This window comes from Rhinolophus hipposideros (assembly GCF_964194185.1).
Source record: "Rhinolophus hipposideros genome assembly, chromosome: 19".
In the NCBI taxonomy this organism is placed as follows: domain Eukaryota; kingdom Metazoa; phylum Chordata; class Mammalia; order Chiroptera; family Rhinolophidae; genus Rhinolophus; species Rhinolophus hipposideros.
The window spans coordinates 22,494,926-22,522,450 of NC_138065.1; the positions used below are offsets into that span (position 1 = coordinate 22,494,926).

At 35.8% G+C, this 27,525-nt stretch overlaps 1 protein-coding gene across 2 annotated transcripts in view; it reads left to right on the plus strand.

Moving 5' to 3' along the window:
• Positions 1–22,863, plus strand: part of DPYD (dihydropyrimidine dehydrogenase) — a 696,413-nt gene extending 673,550 nt beyond the window's left edge. For both annotated transcript variants that reach the window (XM_081024809.1, XM_081024810.1), the window contains one exon: positions 22,383–22,863. In XM_081024809.1, the coding sequence (XP_080880935.1) occupies positions 22,383–22,582 (200 nt within the window). In that variant the 3' untranslated portion in view covers positions 22,583–22,863. The remainder of the gene's footprint in view (positions 1–22,382) is intronic.
• Positions 22,864–27,525: the final 4,662 nt, after the last annotated feature.

Here is a 27,525-nt window from a genome sequence, read left to right on the forward strand (position 1 = left end):
GGAGGAACTGAGACACACAGTAATCTGGAAATGAAGAAAAACCCTCAAATTCAAACGCGGCAGTGAAGTTTATGATCACATTGTAGACTGATTGTTTTATTGTTGTAATCATTATTTTACCAAACAACCCTGCCTTTTTTACATGCATATACCACTTAACCTTTTTGAGCTTGAATTTCCTTCGCTGTATAATGGGGATGATACATATGTGACTTGTGAGGGTATGAATAATGTGGAATTTAGCAGAAACAACTGGTATTCAGTAGGCTCTCAAAATTATTTCATTTTAGCCATAAAACGTTATTGCCGTTGGCTTTAATTCTAGTTCTGTTGTATTGTGTGAAGACCAACAGCTTAAAAACTATAGAAGTCAGAAAGAGTTTTATCACTGGCAATTCAGAAACATGGTTTGAGCCCTCATCAACAGTACTTGGTGAAATGGGGAGCTGACAAGCAAGGAAGAACCTGAGACTTGGAACTCCGGTTTACTTTAAATGCTAAATATGAACTGAGATCTAAAAGCCACTTATAGTTTTCTTTGATAACTCTACTTTGAAAATTTTCCCCATTTTGTAATTAAAAGCATACTTAAATATTTAAAAATGGTAGTAAGAATAATCTGTTTGTTTTCTGTTGTGTAGAGATACTGAACAAATAACATAATGAGTATATTTTATATAGTCATTGATTCATATGATTTTAGTTTATACCAACCCATTACATGAATCATTTTACAAAACTCCATTTTTGTTTTGAAAGAGAGTACATACGTTTTATCGTCTACTATGAAAACTAAACCAAGTTGGAAATAGCAATAATGTACCTATTTCAATAATGCTTTTTCTTTGGGCTCTGTCTTTCTTCTGTGTAAACATGTATGCACACTGGATTTCTTTCTGAATCTGAACATCCTCACTGGCCATATTGAAGAATGTGCTTACCGTACTGTTTCATTAAACTGCTGTGTTATCGGGTAATTGTTTAAACATAATGCCATAGCACTATCAAAAGGAAAGGTGAACTAATGGCATTTGCAAATGTCAGGGATTATCTTAACACTTTTATTATGGTTTATAAAAAACTAGGTTCAGGGCATTTCATGGCAATTATTTCTACAGAAATTGGTTATTTAAATAAATTGCTAATTATCTGAAGATGACAGTATTGAAAATGCTACTAATGAGTTGTTTAATAAGTGCAGCTTGTGATGGCCACCTACAGGTTGAAAATAGGAAGAACATACTCGTATAGGCTATGCCTAGAGACCACATATGAATGCCCTGTATTTCCCCTCTAGTAACAAGCTTAAACACATTTATCTCTTCATGCCATTCTTTGAGTCTCAGACACTGCAGTTAGTTTCTAAGTTTTTTATAGATTATGGTTCTGTTTTTAATCAAATTTCACTTTGCTTTCATGATTATTTTTGTCCTGTAATTCCTGGATATAATTACCATATAATCTATCATCCAAACCAGTATACTTTTAGAGTGAAAAGGGTGTTGTTTATAATTACATCATGTAATTACAAATAAATAGAGGTATGCAAATACAGGTATCAAACATGGAAGTTCCTCTTCAACCCATTCACCAAAGATGATAAATAGTAACAGTTTAAAACTCAAGATTTTATATATTTACTAAATGTAGTCATATTGTTTTTACCAAAAATGGAGTCACATTATATATATTGTTCTGCTATTTCTGATTAGCATTTAACATTATATCTTAGAGATATTTCCATGTCCATTTTAAGGGTTTCCTAGATGATCATACGTGGATGAACTATAATTTATTTAATAGTATAACTACTAGTGATCAGTTAGGTTGTTTTCACTGTTTTGCTCTAAGAAACAATACTTCAGGGAACATCTTTGTACATGTAACTTTGTGTCTAGGTACTAATGGAGTAGATTCCTCAAAGAGTAGTTTCTAGGTGAAAAGGCATATACATTTAGGTATTGCGTTATAGATCGAGTAAAGATTTACTTACAGAAATTGTGCTTTTATAATCATAGACTCGAACTGTAATCTTTTTAGAAATGAAATGACATAGGAATTGTAGGAATATATCGAAATTTGCTATCTCGGAGATTAATACCCCTTATGTGTCAAATGTTTATCCCCGCATGTTTATAGCTGAATGTTCGTTTTTTTGATCAATTTTCTCTGGCGTTGATAGTAATATTAGCCTATGTATACTATGAGCCAGGCACTGGGACAAGTGCTTTCTACAAATTGCTGTGATATTATTGGTATTAATATCACTGTTTTATAGGTAGGGAGAACTGATGTCTTTCTTAGGAAGTGAAGGAGCTTTCTCAGTCACGACTGTATAAGTAACAGCTGAGACTTACACCCAGTTGGTTTGACTGTAGATCCTGTGCTCTTCGCGTTAGGCCATAGGTGGTACTGATACTGGTTCCCTTAGGCCAAAGAATATGAAGATGATCCTCTTCATCATTTCTGTACTGCCATTTCTCAATAACAACTGAGAAGTATGAACTTTCGAGTCACAGAGACTTGGTGTTTGGTCCCAGTCTATCCGTTTTAGACTGTGTGACATCAAACAATTTATTTATTTAGCTAGAACTTCCCTTTCTAAACATACAAAATAGACATGACAGCATGCACCCTCACAGCATTGTAACAGTTAAATTACCTAAGCATATGAAGCCAGGATCTCAGTGTCTAGCGTATGGAAATCACTCTATTAATGAGTACTTCCACTACCAGCAGCAGGAAAAAAAAATCTTGAAATATTCAACAAAAATTAAAACATTTTCATAAGAAAACTTTCAGCTTTTCCAATAAATCTAAAATAACAACAACATAAAGCAATTGCTTTTCTTTCCTCCATTCCTCCTCAGTAGATTTCACATCTCTATTTATAACCCTGGGTCCAAAACTTCAGTTCCTGGATGAATTATGCTAATTTTCTTGAGGACTTCAATCCATGTGTAAAGATGTATTTTTTTTTTCGTTTAAGATTTTTTATTGGGGGAGGGGAACAGGACTTTATTGGGGAACAGTGTGTACTTCCGGGACTTTTCCAAGTCAAGTTGTGTCCTTTCAATCTTAGTTGTGGAGGGCACAGCTCAGCTCCAGATCCAGTTGCCGCTGTTAGTTGCAGGGGGCGCAACCCACCATCCCTTTTGGGAGTCCAACCGGCAACCTTGTGGTTGAGAGCCCACGCTCCAACCAACTGAGCCATCTGGCCACCTGGGAGCTGAGCGGCAGCTCATTGACTTCATTCTAGTTGCGGAGGGCGCAACTTGCTGGCCCATGTGGGAATTGAACTGGCAGCCCCGTTGCCTAGAGCTCACACTCTAACCAACTGAGCCACCCATTCGCCCTGAAGATGTGTTTTTAAATTTTTAAATAGCCGTGTTTCACATATTAGTATATTAGGTTCGTTAACATTTTAAGCTTGCATTAGTGAAGTATAAATTTTTGAGATGCTTGATATATATGTATTTTTTAAAAATTAATCTCTCAACTACTAAATCCTTGAAATTCTTGTTCCTAAAAGTATTTTCTTTCTTCCGGATGATGTTAAAATAATTAACAATTAGACAGTCAAAGTTAAACTTCTAATGAATTTTTTATCCACTTAATTCATTATATTTTAATTAATATAAGCAAATTGAAACTACATTTTCTTTTAGTATACACAGTGAGCACGAGTATTATAACCAATTTCTGTTTTACAGTTAGCTAGAGCTATTATCAGGGTGTTTATTGTGGACTTAGTTCTAACAATTAATTGTGTAGCAGTGGCTGTCCTAGGAATCAAATGATTGGGGGGGGGAAGACTGAATTAAACTCAATTATTCAAAATTCCAGTTATCCAAAATTAGCATATGTTCCACATTATCTTGCCCATTAAAAATTTCTTTTCTCTTCAGGGATTTAGTCATGCAGAGTAAAGCTCTGCCTCCTCTTCACCAACCAACTTGAGTTCTGATGCTGTCATTAAAATCCTTGTATATTGGTTTAGTGCATAAACCTTTTGGTTCTCAAAAAAATTTGTTTAAAGATATTGACGTTTGCTTTTGAGATTTTTACTTTTGGAGTCAGTTAATCTTGCCAACACTAGTAAACAAGAGCTCTTCGGAGAGAAGAAAAAGGATGGGGGAGGGTGAGGTCCACCCAAGGTATCAGATGATATAACGTTCTATCATCATAGGTATCATCCTTTTGTCTCCAATAAAATAAAAATGTTTTCATTACATTACTAAGCCTACAGTAAAAACATAAAAGGCACTATCAAAGTAAATGAAATAAAGCCTCCCTCTGAAATCAATTGTCCTTATGGGTAGTACAGATTATAATAACAAAGGCCTGTACAATTTTTATTATGCACTAGCGTCTTACATATGTTAAATCATTCAATCCTCAAAACATCTCTGTGAAGTTATTATAATTTTATAATTTTGTAGATGAAAAACAGAGATTTAGTGAAATTAAAATCTCACAAAAGTCACACAGATTGTAAGTAGTGTAGCTAGAATTTTAACGTAAGCAGTTGGCCCAAATTGTCTATCTAATTTATAACTACTTCATCCTCCAATTGCCTTCTTCCTAGAATTTAAATTAATACTACTTATAAAATGTATGCTGTTTAAATGAATGTGAATTTTCCCTAATGGAATACCTGTACAGAATGAATAAATGGACTCATATTATTTACCTTGAAACAACTTCCTAAGGTCATCAGAGTTGATGTTTTGGGTACCTATCCTGGGTTATATTATTGTTAGGACAAAGTGGTTAACTGGAATGATTCTTTCAAGCTTTTCAGATTCAGATACAATTATCTATTTTTATTTTTTTAATTATGTTTTGTTACACTTGACATTTAATATCATTTTATATTAGTTTCAGGTATATAGCATAGTGGTTAGACATTTATATATTTTATGCAATGATCACCCCAATTAGTCTAATACCCATCTGGTACTACACATAGTTGTTGCAACATTATGGACTGTATTCTCTATGCTGTACTTTACATCCTGTGACTATTTTGTAACCATGAATTTTTATTTCTTAATCCCTTCACCTCTTCACCCAGTTCCCCAACTCCCCTCAACTCTGGCAACTATCAATTTGTTCTCTGTATCTATGGGTCTGTTACTCTTGTTTGTTCATTTATTTTGTTCTTTAAATCCCACATATAAGTGAAATTATATGGTATTTGTCTGTTTCTGATTCTTTTCACCTGGTATAATACCGTTTAGTTCCATCCACGTTGTAGCAAGTATTCAGATTTCATTCTTTTTTATGGCCCAGTAATATTTCATTGTATATATGTGCCACTTTATCCAGTCATTTATTGATGGGCACTTGGGTTGCTTCCATATCTTGGCTAAATAGTGCTGCAGTGAACATAGGGATACATATGTCTTTTCATGTTAGTGTTTTGGATTTCTTCAGATAATTACCCACAAGTAGAATTACTGGGTCATAAGATAGTTCTGTTTTTATTTTTTTTAGGAAACTCCAAACCGTTTTCTGTTGTAGCTAAACCAATTTACAATCCCACCAACAGAGCACGAGGGTTGCCTTTTCTCTGGATCCTCACCAACATTTGTTTGTTGATTTATTGATGATAGCCATCCTGACAGGAGTGAGGTGGTATCTCACTGTGTTTTAAATTTTATTTCTCTGATGTTTAGTGATGTTGAGCATCTTTTTATATGTCTGTTGGCCATGTGTATGTACTCTTTGGAGAAATGTGTATTCAGGTCTTCTCCCGTTTTTTAATTAGATTGTTTGTTTTTTTAGTGTTGACATATATAAGTTCTTTATAAATTTTGCATATTGATCCTTTAACAGATGTATCATTGGCGAATATCTTCTCCCATTCAGTAGGCTGTCTTTTCTTTTGTTGGTGGTTTCCTTTACTGTCCAAAATGTGTTTGTTTGATGTAGTCCTATTTATTTTTTCTTTTGTTTCCCTTGCCAAAGAAGATAAGTCAGAAAAAAATGTCACAAAGAGCAGTGTCTGAGAGTTTACTGCCTATTTTTTCTTCTAGGAGTTTTATGGTTTGGGGTTTTGTATTTAAGTCTTGAATCCATTTTGAGTTTATTTTTGTATATGGCGTAAGAAGGTTGTCCATTTCCATTTTTTTTGCATATACCTGTCCAGTTTTCCCAACACCATTTATTGAATAGAGTGTATTTACCCAAATGTATATTCTTGCCCCCTTTGTCATACATTAAATGACCATATAGCATGGGTTTATTTCTGGGCTCTCTATTCAGTCCCTGTGATCTATGTGTCTGTTTTGATGCCAGTACTATGCTGTTTGTTTTTTTTATTAAATTTATTGGGGTGACAATTGTTAGCAAATTTACATAGATTTCAGGTGTACAATTCTGTATTACATCGTCTATAAATCCCATTGTGTGTTCACCACTCAGAGTCAGTTCTCCTTCCATCGCCATATATTTGATCCCCTTTACCCTCATCACCCACCCCCCACCCCCTTACCCTCTGGTAACCACAAAATTATTGTCTGTGTTGGTGGGAATGCAGACTGGTGCAGCCGTTATGGAAGGCAGTATGGAGGTTTCTCAAGAAATTACGATTAGAATTACCATATGACCCAGCAATCGCTCTCCTGGGTATCTACCCAAAAAATCTGAAAGCATTCCTCTATAGAGACACGTGTGCTCCAATGTTCATTGCAGCTTTGTTTACGGTGGCCAAGACATGGAAACAACCAAAATGTCCTTCAATAGATGAATGGATAAAGAAGTTGTGGTATATATACACAATGGAATACTATTCGGCATTAAGGAAAGTACTATGCTGTTTTGATTGCTATAGTATAGTTTGATATCAGGTAGTGATACCTTTAAGTTTTTTCTTCTTTCTCAAAATTGTGGCTATTCACGGTCTTTTACGGTTCCATATAAATTTTAAGATTTTTTCTAGTTCTGTGAAAAATGCCTTTAGTATTTTGATAGGGATTACATTGAATTTATAGATTGCTTTGGGTAATATGGACAACTTAACAATGCTAATTCTTCCTATCCATGAACACAGTATATGCTTCCATTTATTTGTATTTCCTTCTATTTCTTTTTTCAGTGTTCTATAGTTTTCTAAGTACAGATCTTTTACCCCCTTGGTTAAATTTATTCCTAAGTATTTTACTTTATTTTTTGATGCAATTGTAAATGGTGTTTTTTCTCTCTCTTTCTAATTGTTATTGGTGTGTAAAAATGCAACCAATTTCTGAATATTAATTTTAATCACTGGGGTTCTCTTTATATAGTATCATGTTATCTGCAAATAATGACAGTTTTATTTCTTCCTTTCCTATTTGTATGCCTTTTATTTCTTTTCCTTTTCTCATTTCTGTGGCTAGGAATTCCAATATTATGTTGAATAAAAGTGGTGAAAGTGGATGTCCTTGTCTTGTTGCTGATCGTAAGGAAAATGCTTTTAGCTTTTCCCCATTGAGTATGATGTTAGCTGTGGGTTTGTCATATATGGCCTTTATTACATTTAAGTATGTTCCCTGTATTCCCACTTTACTGAGAGTTTTTGTCATAAATGGAAGCTGGATTTTGTTAAACACTTTTTCTACATCTGTTGATTTCTATCTTTCATTTCATTTAAGTGGTGTATGACATTAATTGATTTGTGGATGTTGAGCCAACCTTGCATCCCAGGAATAAACCCCACTTGCTCATGGTATATGATGTTTTTAATGCATTGCTGAATGCGGTTTGCTAATATTTTGTTGAGGTTTTTTGTATCTATGTTCATCAAGAATATTGGCCTATAGGTTTTTTGTTGGTTTTTTTTGTTTGTTTTGTTTTGTTTTTTGTAATGTCTTTTGTTTTGGAATCAGGGTAATGGTGGCCTCCTAAATTGAGCTTGGGAGACTTCTTTTCTTTTGAATATTTATGAATAGTTTGAGAAGAATAGGTATTAATTCATCTTTGAATGTTTGGTAAAATTCACCTGTAAAGCCATCTGATCCAGGGAGTTTGTTAGTTTGGAGTTTTTTGATTAGTGATTCAATTCTGTTAGTAGTAATGGGTCTGTTCAGATTTTCTGTTTCTTCTTGATTCACTCTTAGAAGACTGTATGTTTATATGAATGTATCCATTTCTTTCAGATTGTCCAATTAGTTGGCATATAATTGCTCATAGTATTTTTTTGTACTTCTTTGAATTCTTTGGTCCGTTGTCACTTCTTCTCTTTCATTTCTGATTTTATCTATTTGGGTTCTCTCTCTTTTTTTTTCTTGATGAGTCTGGTTGAAGGTTTATCAATTTTGTTTATATTTTCAAAGCACCAGCTCTTGGTTTCATTGATTTTTTTGTATTGTGTCTTTAGACTCTATTTTGTTTATTTCTACTCTGACATTTATTATTTCCTTTTTTCTACTCACTTTGCGCTGTCTTTGCTATTCTTTTTCTATATCTTTTAGGTGTAAGTTAGATTGTTTATCTGAAATTTTTCTTGTTTTTTTAAACTAGGCCTGTTATGCCATAAATTTCCCTCTTTGGTCTGCATTCGCCATGTCCCATAGATTTCAGGTTGCTGTGTTTTCATTTTTCTCAAGGTATCTTTTTATTTATTTCTTGATCTCGTTGACCCATTCATTATTTAGTAGCATGTTATTTAGCCTCCACGTGTTTGTTTGTTTTTCAGTTTTTTTCTTGTAATTGATTTCTGATTTCATACCATTGTAGTCAGAGAAGATGCTTCATATGATTTCAATTTTATTAAATTTATCAAGACTTGTTTTGTGTCTTAACATGTAGTCTATCATGGAAAATGTTCCATCTGCACTTGAAACGAATCTATATTCTGCTGCTTTGGGGTAAAATGCTCTAAAAATATCAATTGAATCCATCTTATCTACTGTGTTATTTAAGGCTGCTGTTTCCTTGTTGACTGTCTGTCTGGAAAATGTATTATCCATTGATGTCATGGGGTATTAAATTCCCCTGCTATGACTCTATTGCTATCAATCTTTCCCTTTATGTTGGATAACATTTGCTTTATATGTTTAGGTGCTTCTATGTTGGATGCAAAATTGTTTACAAGGGTTACATCCTCTTGTTGGATCATCCCTTTATCATTATGTAAAGTCCCTTTTTGTCTTTATTATAGCCTTTGTTTTAAAGTCTATTTTGTCCCATATAAGTAGTGAAACCTCAGCTTTCTGTTTGTTTGTTTCCATTCACATGGAATATCCTTTTTTATCCTTTGACTTTCAGTCTGTGTGTGTCTTAGCTCTTTTGATCTGTAGTGAGTCTGTTGTAGACAGCATATGTATGGCTCTTGTTTTCTTATCCATTCAGCTACGCTATGCCTTTAATTGGGGTGTTTAATCTATTTACATTTAAAATGAGTATTGATAGATACATAGTTTTTGCCATTTTATTACTCATATTTTTATTCTACCCGCCCCCCCCCTTTCTTTCTTTCTTTTTTTTTTTTTTAAAGAAGTCCCTTATGCTTTGGTGGTGATTAGCTCTAGCTTTTTCTTATCTGTGAATCTTTATCTCTCTTTCAGTTTTAAATAAGACCTTGCTAGATAGAGTAGTTTTGGTTGTAGGTCTTTTCTTTTCATCGTTTTAAATATTTCATGCTACTCCCTTCTGGCAAAGTTTCTGTTGAGAAATCAAGTGACAATCTAATAGGAGCTTCCTTGTAAGTAACTAGTTGCCTTTCTCTTGCTGCTTTCAGGATTCTTTATTCATCTTTAATGTTTGGCATTTTATCATGATGTGTCTTGGTGATGGCCTCACTGGGTTTGGTTAATCTTGTCTGGGACTCCATGTTTTCTGGAGTTGTATGTCTATTTCCTTCACCAGGTTAGAAAAGTTTTCAGTCATTAATTCTTCAAATAGCATCTCCATCTCTTGCTCTCTCTCTCTCTTCTTCTTCTGGTACCCCTATGAGGTAAATGTTAGTAAATGTTATGCTTGATGTTGTCCTGCAGTTCTCTTAAACTATCCTTTTTTCTTTCTTTTCTTTTTTTTTTTTTTTTTGCTATTGTGATTGGGTGTTTTTTTTTTTCTACCTTGTCTTCCAAATTGCTAAATTGACTCTGCTTCATCTAGTCTGCTCATGATTACTTCTAGTACATTCTTCTTTTCAGTTATTGTATTCTTCATTTCTGGCTCATTCTTTTTTATGGTTTTTTTATATCATTTTTATGCTTGCTATCTCTTGTTGAAATTCTCACTACATTTCTTGAGCCTCCTTATAACCATCGTTTTGAACTCTGTATCTGGTAAGTTGCATGCATCTATTTTATTTAGTTCTTTTTCTGGAATTTTCTTCTGTTCTTTCACTTGGAACATATTTCTTTAGGCTGCCTCTTTGTGTTTATTACTATCTGTTAGGTAGATTTGTTTTATCTGCCAGTCTTGGCTGGGTGGCGTTATGTAGTAGTTGCCATGTGTGGCCCAGTGGCACAGTGTACCTGGTCACCTATGTCTGATGCTCCAGGAGTGTCCCTGTATCAGTTGTATGTAACCTCCTGTTATAGTTGAACCTTGGTTGCTATTGGCACATCAGTGGGTGGGATTGATGCTCAGGCTAACCAGACTGTGAGGTTTGGCCACGTCCACAGTTTATGAGCTGTTGTGTGGGGAGCTTACCTCATGGAACAGGATTCAGCCCAGTGGCCTCTGTTGCCTGCTGAAACCGCCCTTTGGGTGTGCCACTTTTGGGGCTAATTTGGTGGTGCTGTGCTGTGGTCTGAAGCCAACCTTAATGTATGTTTGTTCTGGGGCTTCTTGGGAGGCATTCTGGTGCAGGCGCAGGTCAGCCACTTCCTATAAGGGAATGGGGACTACATATTAGGAGCTACATAGCAATCCCTGGTTGGTTGCTGCCTGTACTGGACCTGGAGGCACATGTGAAAGACCACACTGTGAACAAAGGCCAGCTTCCACCAGTCCTGGGCCTGAGGTGACTCTTCAAAAAGCCCAGGGCACCCTGAGGATTTCTGTCACCTGCCAACCTCCATAAGGTTCAGCCACTGATAGAGCCTCTGTCAGTTTGTGAGTTGGGTGAGGTTGGGTCTCAGGTAGTCACCATGTTGGGAAGAATGATGTGTACCAGGTTAATGTAGATTCTGGTTTAGTGCCAATGCTTAGCATGGAGTTACTCACCAAAAATCTCAGCGTACACCAAGGTCAGCTACTGCCTGCCTGGGGCCTGCAGACCCCCAAGAGTTGTCCAAGAAAGAGTACATTGTGGGCAGATCTGGCTGCTGACAGCAAAAGTGTTTCCAGCATTGTGAAAGTTGGATCGGGTGTGGTCCCTGGGAGTCATCAAGGTAGAGCAAACAGAGTTCACCAGGCCAGTGCAAATTCAGATTTGGCCTGTGGGGGATGGCTCAACACAGGAAAGATGGCACCTATTTGACAGCTGCAGAGGAGGAAGATTCTACACAGGGAAAATGGTGATTGTCTCTCCAGTCCTTGCTCAGAAGCCACACAACTCAATTTCTGTGTACAAGGTTGGATATTAGGTTCACGATTTCATCCTAGAAAAAGTTCTACATACCTCATTGCTTAATATTTCTACCATCACATTCAAAGTACTCCTCCTGGGAAGCTATGCATCAATGCCAGCACCTAGCCCACCCTTCAAAGCAATATTGAAACTTTTTTTCTGGAATGGCCATCAGAGCTGTAATTGTATTACCCTTGATGTCCTGAATGTCATCAAAATGTCTTCCTTCCAATATTTTCTTTATCTTTGTGTAAAGAAAGAAGTCATTGGGGGCCAGATCAGGTGAGGTGGGAAGGTGTTCCAATACAGTTATTTGTTTACTGTCTAAAAACTCCCTCATAGTCAGTGCCATGTGAGCTGGTGCATTGTTGTGATGCAAGAGCCATGAATTGTTGGTGATAAGTTCAGGTCCTCTAACTTGTTCATGCAGCCTTTTCAGCACTTCCAAATAGTAAACTTGGTTAACTGTTTGTCCAGTTGGTACAAATTCATAATGAGTAATACCTTTGACATCAAAAAATATTAGCAACATAATTACAACAAGTTCGCAAACTTAATTGTCAGACCTGGATGACAACACCTCTAATGGTCATTCCAGAAAAAGAGTTCCAGAATTGCTTTGAAGGGTGGACTAGTGCATAGCTTCCCAAGAGGAGTATTTCAAATGTGACAGTAGTAATATTCAGCAATGAGGTTTGTAGCACTTTTTCTAGGCTGAGGTCTCGAGCTTAACTGTCAGACTTCATATACCTTTGGTACCTCTCGAGTCACCATCCCTCCATTTGGAGCTCAGGGTGTGTGCCTGTGAACAAGTGAGTCTGTGCATGGGCCCTTTAAGAGGATGTCTGGGTTTCCTGCTGCTGTCGGTCTCACCTGGAGGTAGGAATCCAACTGTTTTTCCCGCCAGATATTGTGGGACTCCTCTTCCCAGCACCAGTACTGGGGGGACCTTTGTGGTCGACATATCCTTCCCAATTTTCAAACATCACATACAGGAGTGGGACCATCCCATTCTGCATCTCCACCCTCCCTACCATTCTTGGTGTGTCTTCTTCTTTATATCTTAGTTATAGGACTTCTGATCAGCTAGACTTAATATGGTTCTCCAGGTTGACTGTTCTATAATTAATTGTGATTTTGATGTGTTCACAGGATGAGGCAAACACAACATTTATCTTCTCCATCATTTTGCATCCCAGAGCTTACAATTATCTTTAAAAAAAAAAAGGCACAGGTGCCTAATAAATATTTCTTAGATAGACAGATGGACAGTTGAATGGATAAATGAGGCCTAAGTGAGGAACCTGATTAAGAATACTTACATATCAATACATAACACTATTGTTAATGGTAACATTTTTGAAATTGCATTTAAAATGTTATTTGATGAGTGATAATATCACTTTCTTAAGAAAAAAATTTCATCAAAATCCTTTTGATGATTTTGGTTAACTTTTAATTCAAAATCTCTGGCATACTAAAATGTTTTTTTTTCCCCCTGGAACATGAATCAATACAAGACTGTTTTGTGAAGTTTATCAAAGATCTATGAATTCAACACACTGATTTGCATTTTATGACGTGACTATATAGAAGCCCTAGATTGATTAGATACCAAAAGATACAGTTCAGTCGATTTGACCAGTGTCCCTGTATCAGTCATATGTGACCTCCTGTTATAGTTGAGCCTAGGTTGCTATTGGCACATCAGTGTGTGGGATTGATGCTCAGGCTGACCAGACTATGGAGTTTGGCCACATCCACAGTTTATGAGCTGTTGTGTGGGGAGCTTACCTTATGGAGCAGGTTTCACCCCAGTCGCCTCTGTTGCCCATTGAAACCACCCTTTGGGTGTACACTTGTGGGGCTAATTTGGTGGTGCTGTGCTGTGGTCTGAAGCCAATCTTCCGCAAAGCATTTCCACAAAGGCCATTTTTGTACAAATCCGAATAACTCTTTGCTGCCCTGTTGGTACTGAGTTCTAGTTCACTTTTTGCTTGTTTGTTCATTTATTCAAAACTACAGCTTGATCAAAATTTGAGGACTCATTCCACACAGTTGAAACACAATGCATTGATATAACTAAACTTCTATCAGGTTCATTTGGCTACCCTTATGTAGATGAGGGCTTAATTTAAATTGCATGTTGCCTATTAATTCATTTAAGCTGATAGTATTTCAATTTTTTATTTAAACTTTGTCATTTTCTGAAGGATGGAGAGCAACTTCGATTCCTTTAGCCTCTCAAACTGGCTTCTTCCTCCATAGTCTTTGGTCTAAAATACTTAGTTACTGAAGCAGTGACAGATTTTAAAAATCCTCTTCTCAATAACTATGATTCTCGAAATTTTTATGAATTTAACATATGTGCAACTTTATATGGTATTGATAAATGAATCTTCTTTATATCAAAAGTTTTATTTTGATCTTGAACCTGTTACTTCTTAATTTCTTTTGTTTTCAAACTAAAAAGTAATTTCTATATGACAATTTAGAAAAATCCTTTTATAAATATTTGCTTTCCTTCCAGAACCTTTCATGGTGGATGAAATTTTTAAAACCTATTCCCCTTAAAAATTCTTCAAACAGATAGATTATATTTCATATTAAATTAATTGAGTTATAAAGGAAACAAATCAAATAGAATTTTATTTAAATTTTAATTAAAACATGAATTTACTATTACCCAGCAACAGTAAGACCAGCTTCTTCATTTTGGGATCACATTTCCTCAGACAACATAATTACTCTTAATTTCTTTAAAAAGATACCTTTATTAGTTTGAAAGGTTTTCATGTTCATTAGGTAGATTAGAAAAGTTTTAGAAAAGGAAGAAAAACGTGAAATTACAAATGTCTTATTGACCTAATTGAATATCTTCAAAGGCCATTGAAGATTTGCCGATGTTTTAAACACCTGTGTAATAATGTTGCCCTTGAAATGTAACTGGTTAAATTTTCAAAGCTGTGTTCTGGGATTTTGTCACTTGATGTTCATTAATATCAATTGGAATATGTGGCCAAATCTCTCTGTACCACTTTAAATTTTACCCCTTAGTGTTAATAATCTTCTAATAGTGCAGTTAGCAATAAATTATTTATCTTCTTAGCTCAAATTTCTTTTACTCTCTAGGGCTCACTAAATAAGAAAAAAAAAATCCCAATATTTCTTTATTACCATACTTCAAAGTAACAAGCATGTAAAGAGGACTCCAGTTTAGTATATATTGAACATGTCAGTTATATTTTGCAGAGATAGCTATATGTCTAAAAGGTTTATTTCAGTTACAGAGTTACAGATTATCTTACAAATGCTTTCTTTAACCTTTATTCTTAGATTTCTTTTATACCTAAAGACATGTGTATGTAAATTTGTGTCTCTCTGTGTATGTGTGTGTGTGTTCTTGCTAAGCATTCTCCTGTCCACTGTGTTAGCCTTTTTTTATGATTAAAACATAAAGACTAAGAAGAGGTTAATGATAAGTATTTTGTAATAGAAAAAGAATCTTGACGTTCAGTTTCTAATTTTCCCAAACTTAATGCCAGGCACTTACCTGTCATTTATGCTGTTCCAAAGTGTCAGCATTCAACAGTCTTGACTAAGAAACACTAAAATCTAGCATAACCTTTTTATATGTGGGAGCAACAAATACGCATTTCCACAAACATTTTTCAGTGTTGAGTGCAAAACCATCTGCTACACTAAAATTCAATTTTATCTGAAATGGATAAAAAGAAAACCACTGATTTTAAGGAAAGTTCTTTGTGCTTTTTCCCAAAGTGAGCACTCCAATAAATACATACTGATAATACTGGTGAGGATGCTTGTGTTAGTGGAAGCGATGATAAAGTACTCACCACGTGAGGCTGATTTTACCAGTTGCTTTTAATGTTTTTGTTGCTTGTTTGTTTGTTGTGAAGCCCTGGTTTGAAGCAATGTTAAATTCTTGCACAAATACACCTATTTTTACTTCAAAAAATACTTTTAAAGGACCATTGACTTAAGAGTCCACACTAGAAATATCAAATTACATTTCTATGTTATGAAAGCATTAATTTACTCCAACATGTGTTAATCCTTGAGCGTCAAAAACAGCTTTTAGTACTGTATAATCATTAAAAAGTAATGTCAAAGTGTACTATCCATTAATAACATTTTCATTATGATAGGGAATAATATGTTAGTAATGTCTGGCTAAATAAAGCGTAAAATATTAAACACATACTCACTAATTATTGAATTCCAGTAAATTCTCTTTAACTTGGGTAAAACTTTCTAAAGTATGAAACAATTAGATTAGTCTCACTATGTTTCATTAAATTATGGAAAATATATTTTAAAAGTAGGCTGAAACCGGTGGTTTAAGCCCACACTACCTAGCAGAGAACAGAAGCCTTAGGCACTGAGACTAGCCACCCCCTCCCTACCCTCCCAGAGCTCGCCCCGCCCCAACCTGCCCGGTGCTAGAAGCGGAACAGTAGCAATGTCAGATCAAAAGAACAGAATATTAGCTGTTGTGAGAACTGTGGACCCCAGACACAGATTCGCAGCCCAACTAGTTCTGGCAAAGCGGACGGAGCAGTGGAAGCAGGACCGGCTGTGTTGGTGGTCGCTGCCATTGCTCTGGGCCACCTCTCCCAACTCACCCCACCCCTGGTCCCACCTATCTGGGTGGATCGCTGCAGGAGTAAACAGAACTGCTGGAACATACAGGCTCTGAAGCTGGTGCAGAAAGAGCTTTGGAACTTCAAAAGCTCTCCGCATACCCACACGGACACTGTGGCCTGTTACCCAGGTGAACTATAACAGAGGAGAAGCCCGTCTCCCAGGGAACCCCCCAATGTGTGAGAAACTGGAATAGTGCAGAGAAAACATCGCACTACCGTGTGAGAGAGAGAAAAGGCTGCAGTTGGAGAGTAAAATAAAACATTCTACCCACAAGTACTGAAAACAAAAGAAAGACCTCTTCCTATCAACCTGTTGCAGAAGCCACTCCTATAGATGTCTAGGAAGAGAAATAATAAATCAGTAATTGCCATGAATAACCAAGGCAACAAGACAACTCAGAAAGAAACTGAAAAGTCTCCAGAAAAGGAACTTTAAGATATGGAATTATGTGACTTAAATGACAGAGAATTCTAGACTGCAGTTCTGAAAAAACTCAATGAGATGTAAGAAAACACAGAAAGGCAGTTTAATGAACTCAGAAACGCAATCAAAGAACATCACGAGCATTTTATGAAAGAGATTGACATCTTATAAAAGAACCAAATAGAATTTCCGGAGATTAAGAACTAAATAGAAGAAATGAAGAACGAAATAGCCAGCTTAGGTAGTAGAGTTGACCAATGGAGGAAAGAATCAGTGACATCGAAGATAGAAACCTGGAAATTACACAGAAGGAAGAAGAAAGAGACTTGAGACTTAAAAGAAATGAAAGAACTCTACAAGAACTTTCTCATTCTATCAGAAAGAGCAATATAAGAATAATGGGCATACCAGAAGGAGAAGAGAGAAGGGAACAGAGAATATATTCAAACAAATTGTTGATGAGAACTTCCCAAACTTGTGGACAGAACTGGATCCTCGAATCCAAGAAGGAAATAGAACACCTAATTACCTCAAATCCAACAGACCTTCTCCAAGGCACATGAATTGAAGCTGTCTAAAATCAACGACAAAGAAAGCATCCTCAAGGCAGCCAGGAAAAAAAGATGGTAAACTACAAAGGAAAGCCCATTAGATTATCATCAGATTTTTCAGCAGAAACTCTACAAGCCAGGAGGATGTGGAACCAAATATTCAAACTATTGAAAGAGAGAAATTATGAGCCAAGAATAATATATCCAGCAAAGACAAACTTTAGATATGAAGGAGGAATAAAGACCTTTCCAGACATACAAAAGCTGAGGGAATTTTCTAATACACGACCTGCACTACAAGAAATACTAAAGGAGGCTATTTGACCACCATCAACAGGGACAAATTGTGGCAAACAAAACATAAAACGGGGGAGAGTAAAGGCCTGAACTGGAATATGGCAATGGAGAAAGTAAGCGTGCTGAAGAAAATGGAATACGCTAAATATCAAACGTTCTTTTACATAAACTTAAGGGTAACTACTCAAAAAACATACAGAATGGAAATATATACTGTAATAAAAGAAGAAACAGAGGGAAACATCAGAGACTACCATGACACAGAAATAATAGACAACAACAAAAAGGCAAAGAAACAATGGAGACACAGCCTTATCAGAAAACTAAAGACACAGAATGACAGGAAATCCCCACATATCAATAATCACCCTAATTGTAAATGGACTGAACTCACCAATAAAAAGTCACAGAGTAGCAGATTGGATCAAAAAACTAAACCCAACCATATGCTGTCTACAAGAGACACATCTTAGCTACAAGGACAAGCATAGACTGAATGTGAAAGGGTGGAAATTGACACTTCAAGCAAATGGTACCCAGAGATAATAAGGTGTAGACATAATGATATCAGATGAAACAGACTTCAGAGTGAAAAAGATAACAAGAGACAAAGATGGACATTTCATAATGGTAAAGGGGACTATGCAGCAAGAAGACATAACAGTCATCAATATTTATGCCCCCATTCAGGGAGCACCGAAATATACCAAGCAACTACTAACAGAACTAAAGGGAGGAATTGACCAAAACACAGTTATACTAGGAGACTTAAATACATCATTGACAACTATGGATAGATCATCCAAATGGAAAATAAATAAAAAAATAGACGCCCTAAATGACACATTAGATGAAATGGACATCATTGACATATAAAGAGCACTTCATCCTAAAATATCAGACTATAGATTATTTTTTAGTGTACATGGAACATTCTCAAGGATAGACCATATATTGGGACATAAAATCAGCCTGAGCAAATTTAAGAAGATTGAAATCATACCAAGCATATTCTCTAATCACAAGGCTTTGAAATTGGATATCAACTGCAAAAAGAAAGCATGAAAAAGCACAAATACATGGAGATTAAAGAATATACTTTTAAAGAACGACTGGGTCAAAGAAGAAATTACAAGAGAGATCAAAAGATACATAGAAACAAATGAGAATGAAAATATATCCTACCAAAATTTTTGGGATGCAGCGTAAGCAGTTTTAAGTTTAAGTTTATATCATTACAGGCCTATCTCAAGAAACAAGAAAAATCCCAAATAAATAACCTCATGTTAAACCTTAAAGAAATAGAAAAAAAGGAACAAGTGAAACCCAAGGCCAGAAGAAGAAAGGAAATAACAAAAATCAGAGCAGAACTAAATGAAATAGAGAACAAAATGACAATAGAAAAATTTAATGTGACAAAGAGCTGGTTCTTTGAAAAGATTAACAAAATCGACAAACCCTTGGCTAGACTCACTAAGATAAAAAGAGAGAAGACCCTAACAAAATCAGAAATGAAAAAGGGGAAGTTGTCACGGACGGCACAGAAATACAAAGGATCATCCAAGAATACTGTGAAGGAGTATATGCCACCAAATTCAATAACCTAGAAGAAATGGACTAGTTCGTAGAAACATATAGCCTTCCAAGGCTGAACCATGAAGAACTGGAAAATCTAAACAGACCGATCACCAGTAACAAAATTGAATCAGTCATCCAAAACCTTCCCAAAAGCAAAAGTCCGGGACCAGATGGCTTCACTTGTGAATTCTACCAAACCTTCAAAGAGGATATAATACCAATCCTGCTCAAACTCTTCCAAAAAATTGAAGAAGAATCTGTACTCCCTAACTCATTTTATGAGTCCAACATTATCCTGATACCAAAACCTGGTAAGGACAACACAAAAAATGAAAACTACAGACCAATATCTCTGATGAATACAGATGCTAAAATCCTAAACAAAATTCTAGCAAATCGAATGCAACAATGCATTAAAAAGATTATTCATAAAAAAAAAAAGATTATTCATCACGACCAAGTGGGGTTAATCCCCGGGGCACAAGGATGGTTCACCATCTTCAAATCCATCAATGTGAAACATCACGTAAAATAAAGGACAGAAATCATATGATTATATCAATTGATGCAGAAAAGGCATTTGACGAGATACAACATCCGTTTATGATTAAAACACTTAATAAATAGGTATAGAAGGAAAATATATTAACATAATACAGGCCATATATGACAAGTCTTCAGCTAATCTCATAATTAATGGTGAAAAAATGAAGCCCTTTGCTCTATGGTCAGGAACACGACAGAACTGTCCCCTATCACCTCTGCTTTTCAATATAGTGTTGGAAGTCCTTACCAAAGCAATCAGGCAAGAGAAAGAAATAAAAGGCATCCAAATTGGGAATAAAAAGTTAAATTGTCACTCTTTGCAGATGACATGATGCTATATATAGAAATCCCTAAAGACTCCACCAAAAAGCTATTAGAAACAGTCAATGAATACAGTAAAGTTGCCGGCTACGAAATCAACGTACAAAAGTCCATTTCATGCCTATATACTAACAATGAAATCTCAGAAAAAGAAATACAAAAAAACAACTCCTTTGGCAATTGCAGCAAAAAGAATAAAATGCCTAGGAATAAACTTAACCAAGGATGTGAAGGACCTATATGCTGAAAACTATAAGACGTTTTTGAAAGAAATTGAAGAAGACATAAAGAAATGGAAAGACGTTCCATGCTCATGGATTGGAAGAATCAACATAGTTAAAATGGCCATATTAACTAAAGCAATATACAGATTTAATGCAATACCCATCAAAATCCCAATGGCATGTTTTAAAGAAATAGAACAAAAAAACATCAGATTTGTTTGGAACCACAAAAGACCCCAAATAGCCAAAGCAATTCTAAGAAAAAAGAACAATCCTGGAGGTATCACACTCCCTGACTTTAGCTTGTACTATAGGGCTACAATAATCAAAACAGCATGGTTTTGGCAGAAAAACAGACACACAGACGAATGGAATAGAATTGAGAACCCAGATATAAAACCACATAAATATAGACAGATAATTTTTGACAAAGAAGCAAAAAAATATACAATGGAGAAAAGACAGCCTCTTCAATATATGGTGCTGACAGAATTAGATAGCCATGTGCAAAAGAATGAAAGTGGACTGCTATCTGTCACCATGTACCAAAATTAATTCAAAATGGATCAAAGACTTAAGCATAAGACCTGATACAGTAAACTGCATAGAAGAAAACATAGATACTAAATTTATGGACCTTGGGTTCAAAGAGCATTTTATGAATTTGAGGCCAAAGACAAGGGAAGTAAAACTAAAATAAATGAATGGGACTATATGAAACTTAAAAGTTTCTGCACAGCAAAAGAAACCATCGACAAAATAAATAGGCAACCAGCTGAATGGGAGAAGATTTTTGCAAACAGTGCCTCTGATAAGGGGCTAATATCCAAAATATACAAGGAACTCATGAAACTCAACAACAAAAAAACAAACAACCCAATTGAAAAATGGACAGAGGACCTGAAGAGACATTTCTCCAAAGAGGACATACAATTGGCAAATAGACATATGAAAAAATGCTCATCACTTATTATCAGAGAAATGCAAATAAAAACCACAATGAGATATCACTTCACACCAGTCAGAATGGCTATCATGAACAAGACAAATAGTAACAAGTGTTGGAGAGGCTGTGGAGAAAAAGGAACCCTCATACACTGTTAGTGGAAAAGCAGACTGGTGCAGCCATTATGGAAGGCAGTGTGGAGCTTCCTCACAAAATTACAAATAGAATTACCATATGACCCAGCAATCCCTCTCCTGGGTATCTACCCAAAAAATCTGAAAAAATTTATACGTAAAGACACGTGTGCTCCAATGTTCATTGTATCTTTGTTTTCGGTGGCCAAGACATGGAAACAACCAAAATGTCCTTTGATAGATGAATGGATAAAGAAGTTGTTCTATATATACACAATGGAATACTATTCAGCGTTAAGGAAAGATGATATAGGAGCATTTGTGACAACATGGATGGATCTTGAGAGTATAATGCTAAGTGAAATAAGTCAGACAGAAAAAGCAGAGAACCATATGATTTCACTGATATGTGGTATTTAAACCAAAAACAACAAAAAAACAAGACAAACAAATGAGAAACAAAAACTCATAGACACAGACAATAGTTTAGTGGATACCAGAGGGTAAGGAGTTGGGGGGGTGGGAGGTGAGGGTAAGGGGCATCAAATATATGGTGATGGAAGGAGAACTGACTGGGTGGTGAACACACAATGGGATTTATAGATGATGTAATACAGAATTGTATGCCTGAAATTATGTAATTTTACTAACCATTGTCACCCCAATAAATTAGAAAAATATATATGTAAAAAGCAATATAGAATTTGAAAGCTTATCGGCACCTTGCTTGATTTCATAGTCACACCACTGCTTTATACTTAGTGGCAACATAACAGAGCTGTATGTCTATTTATGCACTGTATGTGATTGTTTTCTTTCTCAAAGTATGGTGTTCCTTGCCCTTTTTAAAACAGATGCTTGAATGTTTCATACAGTCTTTTACACATTGCTGTCTATGAAACTAATATACATGTACTTAATGGGAGAGTTCTAGGGTTGCTATACCCACTTGCATAACACTTCTGCATGCAATAATAGCATGTGAGCACTTAAAACAAATATACATCATTTAAAAAGGAACATACTTTGAAACAACAATATTTTTTATTGCATATGTATATATCTTAAATAAAGATAAAAAAAATTGAATTTTGTGTAATACAGCACTTTCATCACACAATAGTGTTTAGAAGGCAATATGTTCAAATTGTCAATATGCTAACCATTGATCATTTTGCTTTTCTGTAGGCACAGCAATCAGACCTATTGCTTTGAGAGCTGTGACCTCCATTGCCCGTGCTTTGCCTGGATTTCCCATTTTGGCCACTGGTGGAATTGATTCAGCGGAAAGTGGTCTTCAGTTTCTCCACAGTGGAGCTTCGGTCCTCCAGGTAGTACTTGTGTTTGTCTGTCCCTTCAAGAAGCTCCATCGAATAGATACAGTGTAAATTATGTGACAACAAGTATATTCTTGTAGGGTCTCTTGAGAAAGAGTGTGGCAAAATGGCAATACTCATTAAGTTTCTATTTTGAGTCAAGAAGAAACCTAAGATTTATTTATTCCCTATCCTGATCAAGAGCTTGCAAACCCTCTATACTTTTTTAAATGTATTCATTTTAAATGTGTTCATTTACCGCTCTGTTTTAAACACAAATGAAATCGGGTACCAAAATTCACTGTACTACTGGAAAAAAAGAAACTGATACATGAGGAAATTTGAGTAAATGTAAATAAAATCTTAATTGAAAAATCAAACAAAGTCAAGGGTAAGGCCAGAACACAAAATCTATGCCGAAAGGTACAGGAGGGATCACAAATTTTTTTCATTCTTTTTTGTAATTATTAGTTTCCGGTGCACAAAACAATGTAATAGTTAGACATTTATCATTTACATCCCTCACACTGTGTCAACCCCCCTTCCCCATCCACTATCCCTCTGACATCGCACATAGCCATTACATTTCCACTGTCTCTATTCCTAATGCTGTACTCCGCTTCTTGTAAGTATATACATATGTGTGTGTGTGTGTGTGTGTGTGTATACACATATATACATACATACATACATACGTATGTATATATATACGTATGTATATATATAAACTTGTAGTTGACATTCATTATTGTTCAGCTTCAGCGTCAGGTGTACAGTGCAGTGGTCAGGCATCTACATCTTCCCTTATGAGACAAGTGTCCATTGGATACCCTATAAAATCTTTATAACATTATTAATCACATTCCCCAAATTAACTTTCGGAAGGATCAAAAAATTTGACTTTGAACTTCCTAACAGTCAAAACAAGGAAATCACTGGCTTCATAAATTTCAAAACATAAATATAAATTGTTTGTTCAGCTTTTTCTGGTACAAAGTGGAGGGAAATTCTCCATTGTCTTCATAAAGGGATAATTTGAGATGTAGTGCGTTATACTCTTAATAGCACCCCTACAAAAGAGTGATTTTTTTTTACTTATACAATTACTTTTTATAATGTTGCTCAGCATTGGCCCCGTACAATGGTCGACACATAACCTAAGCATTTCTTTGAGGGGACAGGTATGCTTATTTGAATGGTCTGACCTGATACTGGGATAAAATTTTTCGTATGATGACTATGCCTTGACTATTCAGGAAATCTTTCATTAATATGGCTTCTTATTACTTAGCACCAATGGTATTGGGAAGCAGAGCATGTAGCATCACTTATAATTCCTGGCAAGAAATTGGAGTGCAAATATTTTGTGTTGCCAATTTGATAATCAGAGTTAATATTCTCTTATGACATACAATCTAATATGGAAATAACATGTATCGAAATGCTAATGGAGGTGGACTTCTGCTTCCAAGAAGATGGAGTAGATGTACTTTTTCCTGTGCTTCCCACTAAGTAAAACTAAAATCCTTTATGTATAAAACTAACATAAAGAGACTCTGAAAGGTGGCAATGAGGCAGTCTGTCTAGGAACCTCAGGACCCAAGGAACAGCACAGCAGTGAGTTTCCTGGGTTTTCTTTTCTTCATCTCTCCAAAAGTTGGAGCCAAAGAAGACAGCAACCCAGAAACAACAACTAGTACAGACAAAGAATCCTGGTCCCTCTGGCCAAAAAACCAGGAAAGAGGCAGATTAGCAATACAGAGAACATTTAGACAATAACTGCTCTTCTCTAGCAAAACACCACAGATAAAAACTGTGACCCTGAATCCATCTATACGAACAAAGGACAAGTGGGATCTTACACTTCCATGAGGGAAGCCTGGACTCTCAGCCCCGCCTGACAGTAATGAAGTATCTCTTCTCCTCCCCTCTGGGGTTTTGCCAGAAGAGATCTAGTGGAGAGTCAGGACTTCCATCACCACCCAGGAGTGACAAACCTACTCTCCTTGCACATGCCACCCATGGTATCAGTGAAGCCATTTGGGAGTGGTAACAAGGCACTTCTGCCCCTCCCGGCCAGGGAGGTATCAGTGAAGGCCAGATAAGGAGCCAGAACTCCCATACTCTCTCAGCACTAACAAGGAGCCATGTCCCTAAGTGTTAAAGAAAGCCAGGGAGGGAACCTGGGCAGTAACTAGGCAGCATCCTCCTTTTCCCATGTCAAGATGGTGTCAAAGAAAGGCAATTAAAACAGAAGGTTTAAATAAGATCAGAGCCTCTTAGCATAATACCCACAATGTTAAGGTTTCAATTGAAAATCACTCACATACCAAGACCTAGGAAGATCTCAAGCTGAATGGTAAAAGACAATTAATAGATCCCAACACCATCATTAAAGAGATGTTAGAATTATTTGACAAAAAAATTTAAAGCAGTCATTATAAAATTACTTTAACAAGTGATTACAGACGTGCTTAAAACAAATGAAAAAATTGCTAGAATTAGTTGGGTGATCACAAAATATAAAAATGTCAAATCACTATATATACACCTGGAACTAATATAACTAACATAGTATTGTATACCAACTATATTTAAATAAAAAAGGATAAAACAGTCTCAAGAAATAGAGGATATAAGGAAGAACTAAATGAAAATTTCAAGACTAAAAATTATAGTAACCAAAATGCAAAACTCAGTTAATGAACTCAACAGCAGAATAGAGAGAAGATGAGAAAGAATCAGTGAACTGGAAGGTAGAACAATAGAAATTAACCGACCTGAATGACAGAGAGATTGAAAAAAATAGTAATAAACAGAGCGTCAAGAAACTGTGAACTCCTCTCAAGGGACTATAACAAAAACTCTACAATCCATGTCATTACAGTGCCAGAGGAGAAGTCAAAGAAGGAGGGGATGAAAAAAAAATCATGTTTGAAAACTTCCCATTTTTTTGCAATAGATATAATCCTACAGATTCAAGAAGCTAAATGAACCCAAAATATGATAGATCTAAAGAAGTCCATACCAAAATACATCACAATCAAACTTCTGAAAAATAAAGAATCTTGAAAGGATCTTGAAAGCAAGAAAGCAACAACATCTTGCCTACAGGGAACAAACAATTCTAATGAAAATAGATTTTTCATCAGAAAAGATAAAGTCCAGGAAGTGGGACAGCATTTTCAATTATTGAAAAAAAAGATCTACCAGGATCCTATATCTTTATGAATGAAGGAGAAATCAAGACATTCTTAACTAAAGAAAACTAAAATAATTTATTGCCAGACTGTAACTAAAAGAATGGCTAAAGATGTTTCTTTAAAAAAAGGAAATGATAAAAGAAGGTACCTTGGGACATCATGAAAGAAGGAAGAACATAAGCAGTATCTTCAAGAATCCAGAAAATAATGGGTGTCTAGGCTTAAATATATCCTGAATTCTCATGAACACAGAAATGCATGTACTGGAGGATACATCTGGAGAAAAGATGCCTGCTCATTTCCAAACATGATCTTGGGCAAATCACACATAGGATGAAGATCGTTGACTCTCTATCATGTGCTGGATCTAGCTGCTGCTATGTAGAGTATTTCCACACCTACCCGAGTTAAATAATTTTATACTGCTTTCATTGATATCAACTGAGGCCTGGGGGATGAAACTAGTCTAGCCAAAGTCACATGACTAGTGCTGGAGCCAGAACTCAGACCTAGCGTTTCACAACCATAAAGCCAATGCTCTTCCAACTGGTCACACTGCCTTCCCCCTCTCAGAATCTCTAAGGTAGGCATATCAGTAAAGGCAGGTCTTCCCTGCCTACTCAAGGCTTACATATTCAGGTTACAGCTTATTCCTTAAAGCAAGAATTCAAAGGAGAGATGAAATGTGAAAACATAGAAAAATAAATCAACATGATCTGTTCTGAGCACAGATGCGTACTCAGCATATACCATAGTATATAAATATATGTGTCCTCATAAAAATGTATGGTTAAATAATTACTCAAATTGCAGTTTCTGCTAAGCTTATCTTGGATCGAGAAGTAGAGAATCACTCAAACTGTCTGAAGAAATTGAAACCTATTTATTATATTCTATACACGCATGGGAACTGGGACAGCAAGACTAATGTGGAAATTCTGGGGAGAAACCTTCTTTATTTCTCTTTTGTGGACCATGTGATTTCTCCCCCAAAGGAATCTATAGTTTCATCCACTTTTTCCCTCTCCACAAATTACTCTTTGTTTCTGCCTCCTCTGAACTGCCTCCTACCACATGGCACTTTCCACATTTTAGTCTTTCAACTTCAACTCCTACATGAAACGCCTTACTAGCTTAATATCTGTTGGCTCAGATTTTTGAAAGAGGAAACCTGTTTGGCTCTGTTTATCTTTTCATGCCAGGCGCTCTTATAAAACACTGATCACCCAATGTATTGACTGCTTGGTGTGTAGCAGAAACACACTAAATGTTTGTTGAATTAAGTTATGAAATGAATGTGCTTGAGTTGCATTTTTTTTTTTACTGAATTGTGAACAGGGTATGAAAGGGTTAACATGGTATAAAAAACGATTGCCAAAGAACTGCTCCTTCAGCTCTGACTAGCAATGCTCGGAGACTTTCCAGCTATGTAAAATATTGGCTACTAAATGATTGTGATAAAAATGGAAAGTTCCACACGTAGGCTTTCACTGGTTCAGAAATCACAGATTATGTATCATTTCTACCATTAGCTTGAGTCAGATTTTCATTGAGCAAGAAAATATTTTTAAACCAATTTTAGCTAAAGTATGAATGAAAATCAGTATCAAGATATGCTTAGGACAGTTATGAGTAGGAAAACCTTTGAATTTAGAATTTTGGCTTGGCATTTGAATGGAGTAGAGAACGTATAATATTTCCATCTCTCTTCCTTTGCAACTGAATTTCACCCTATTCCATTTCCTAGTCCTGGGTTAATCTAACCTTTCATTTTCTATACTTCTGGTCTGCTAAATGTTATTAGAGAAATTC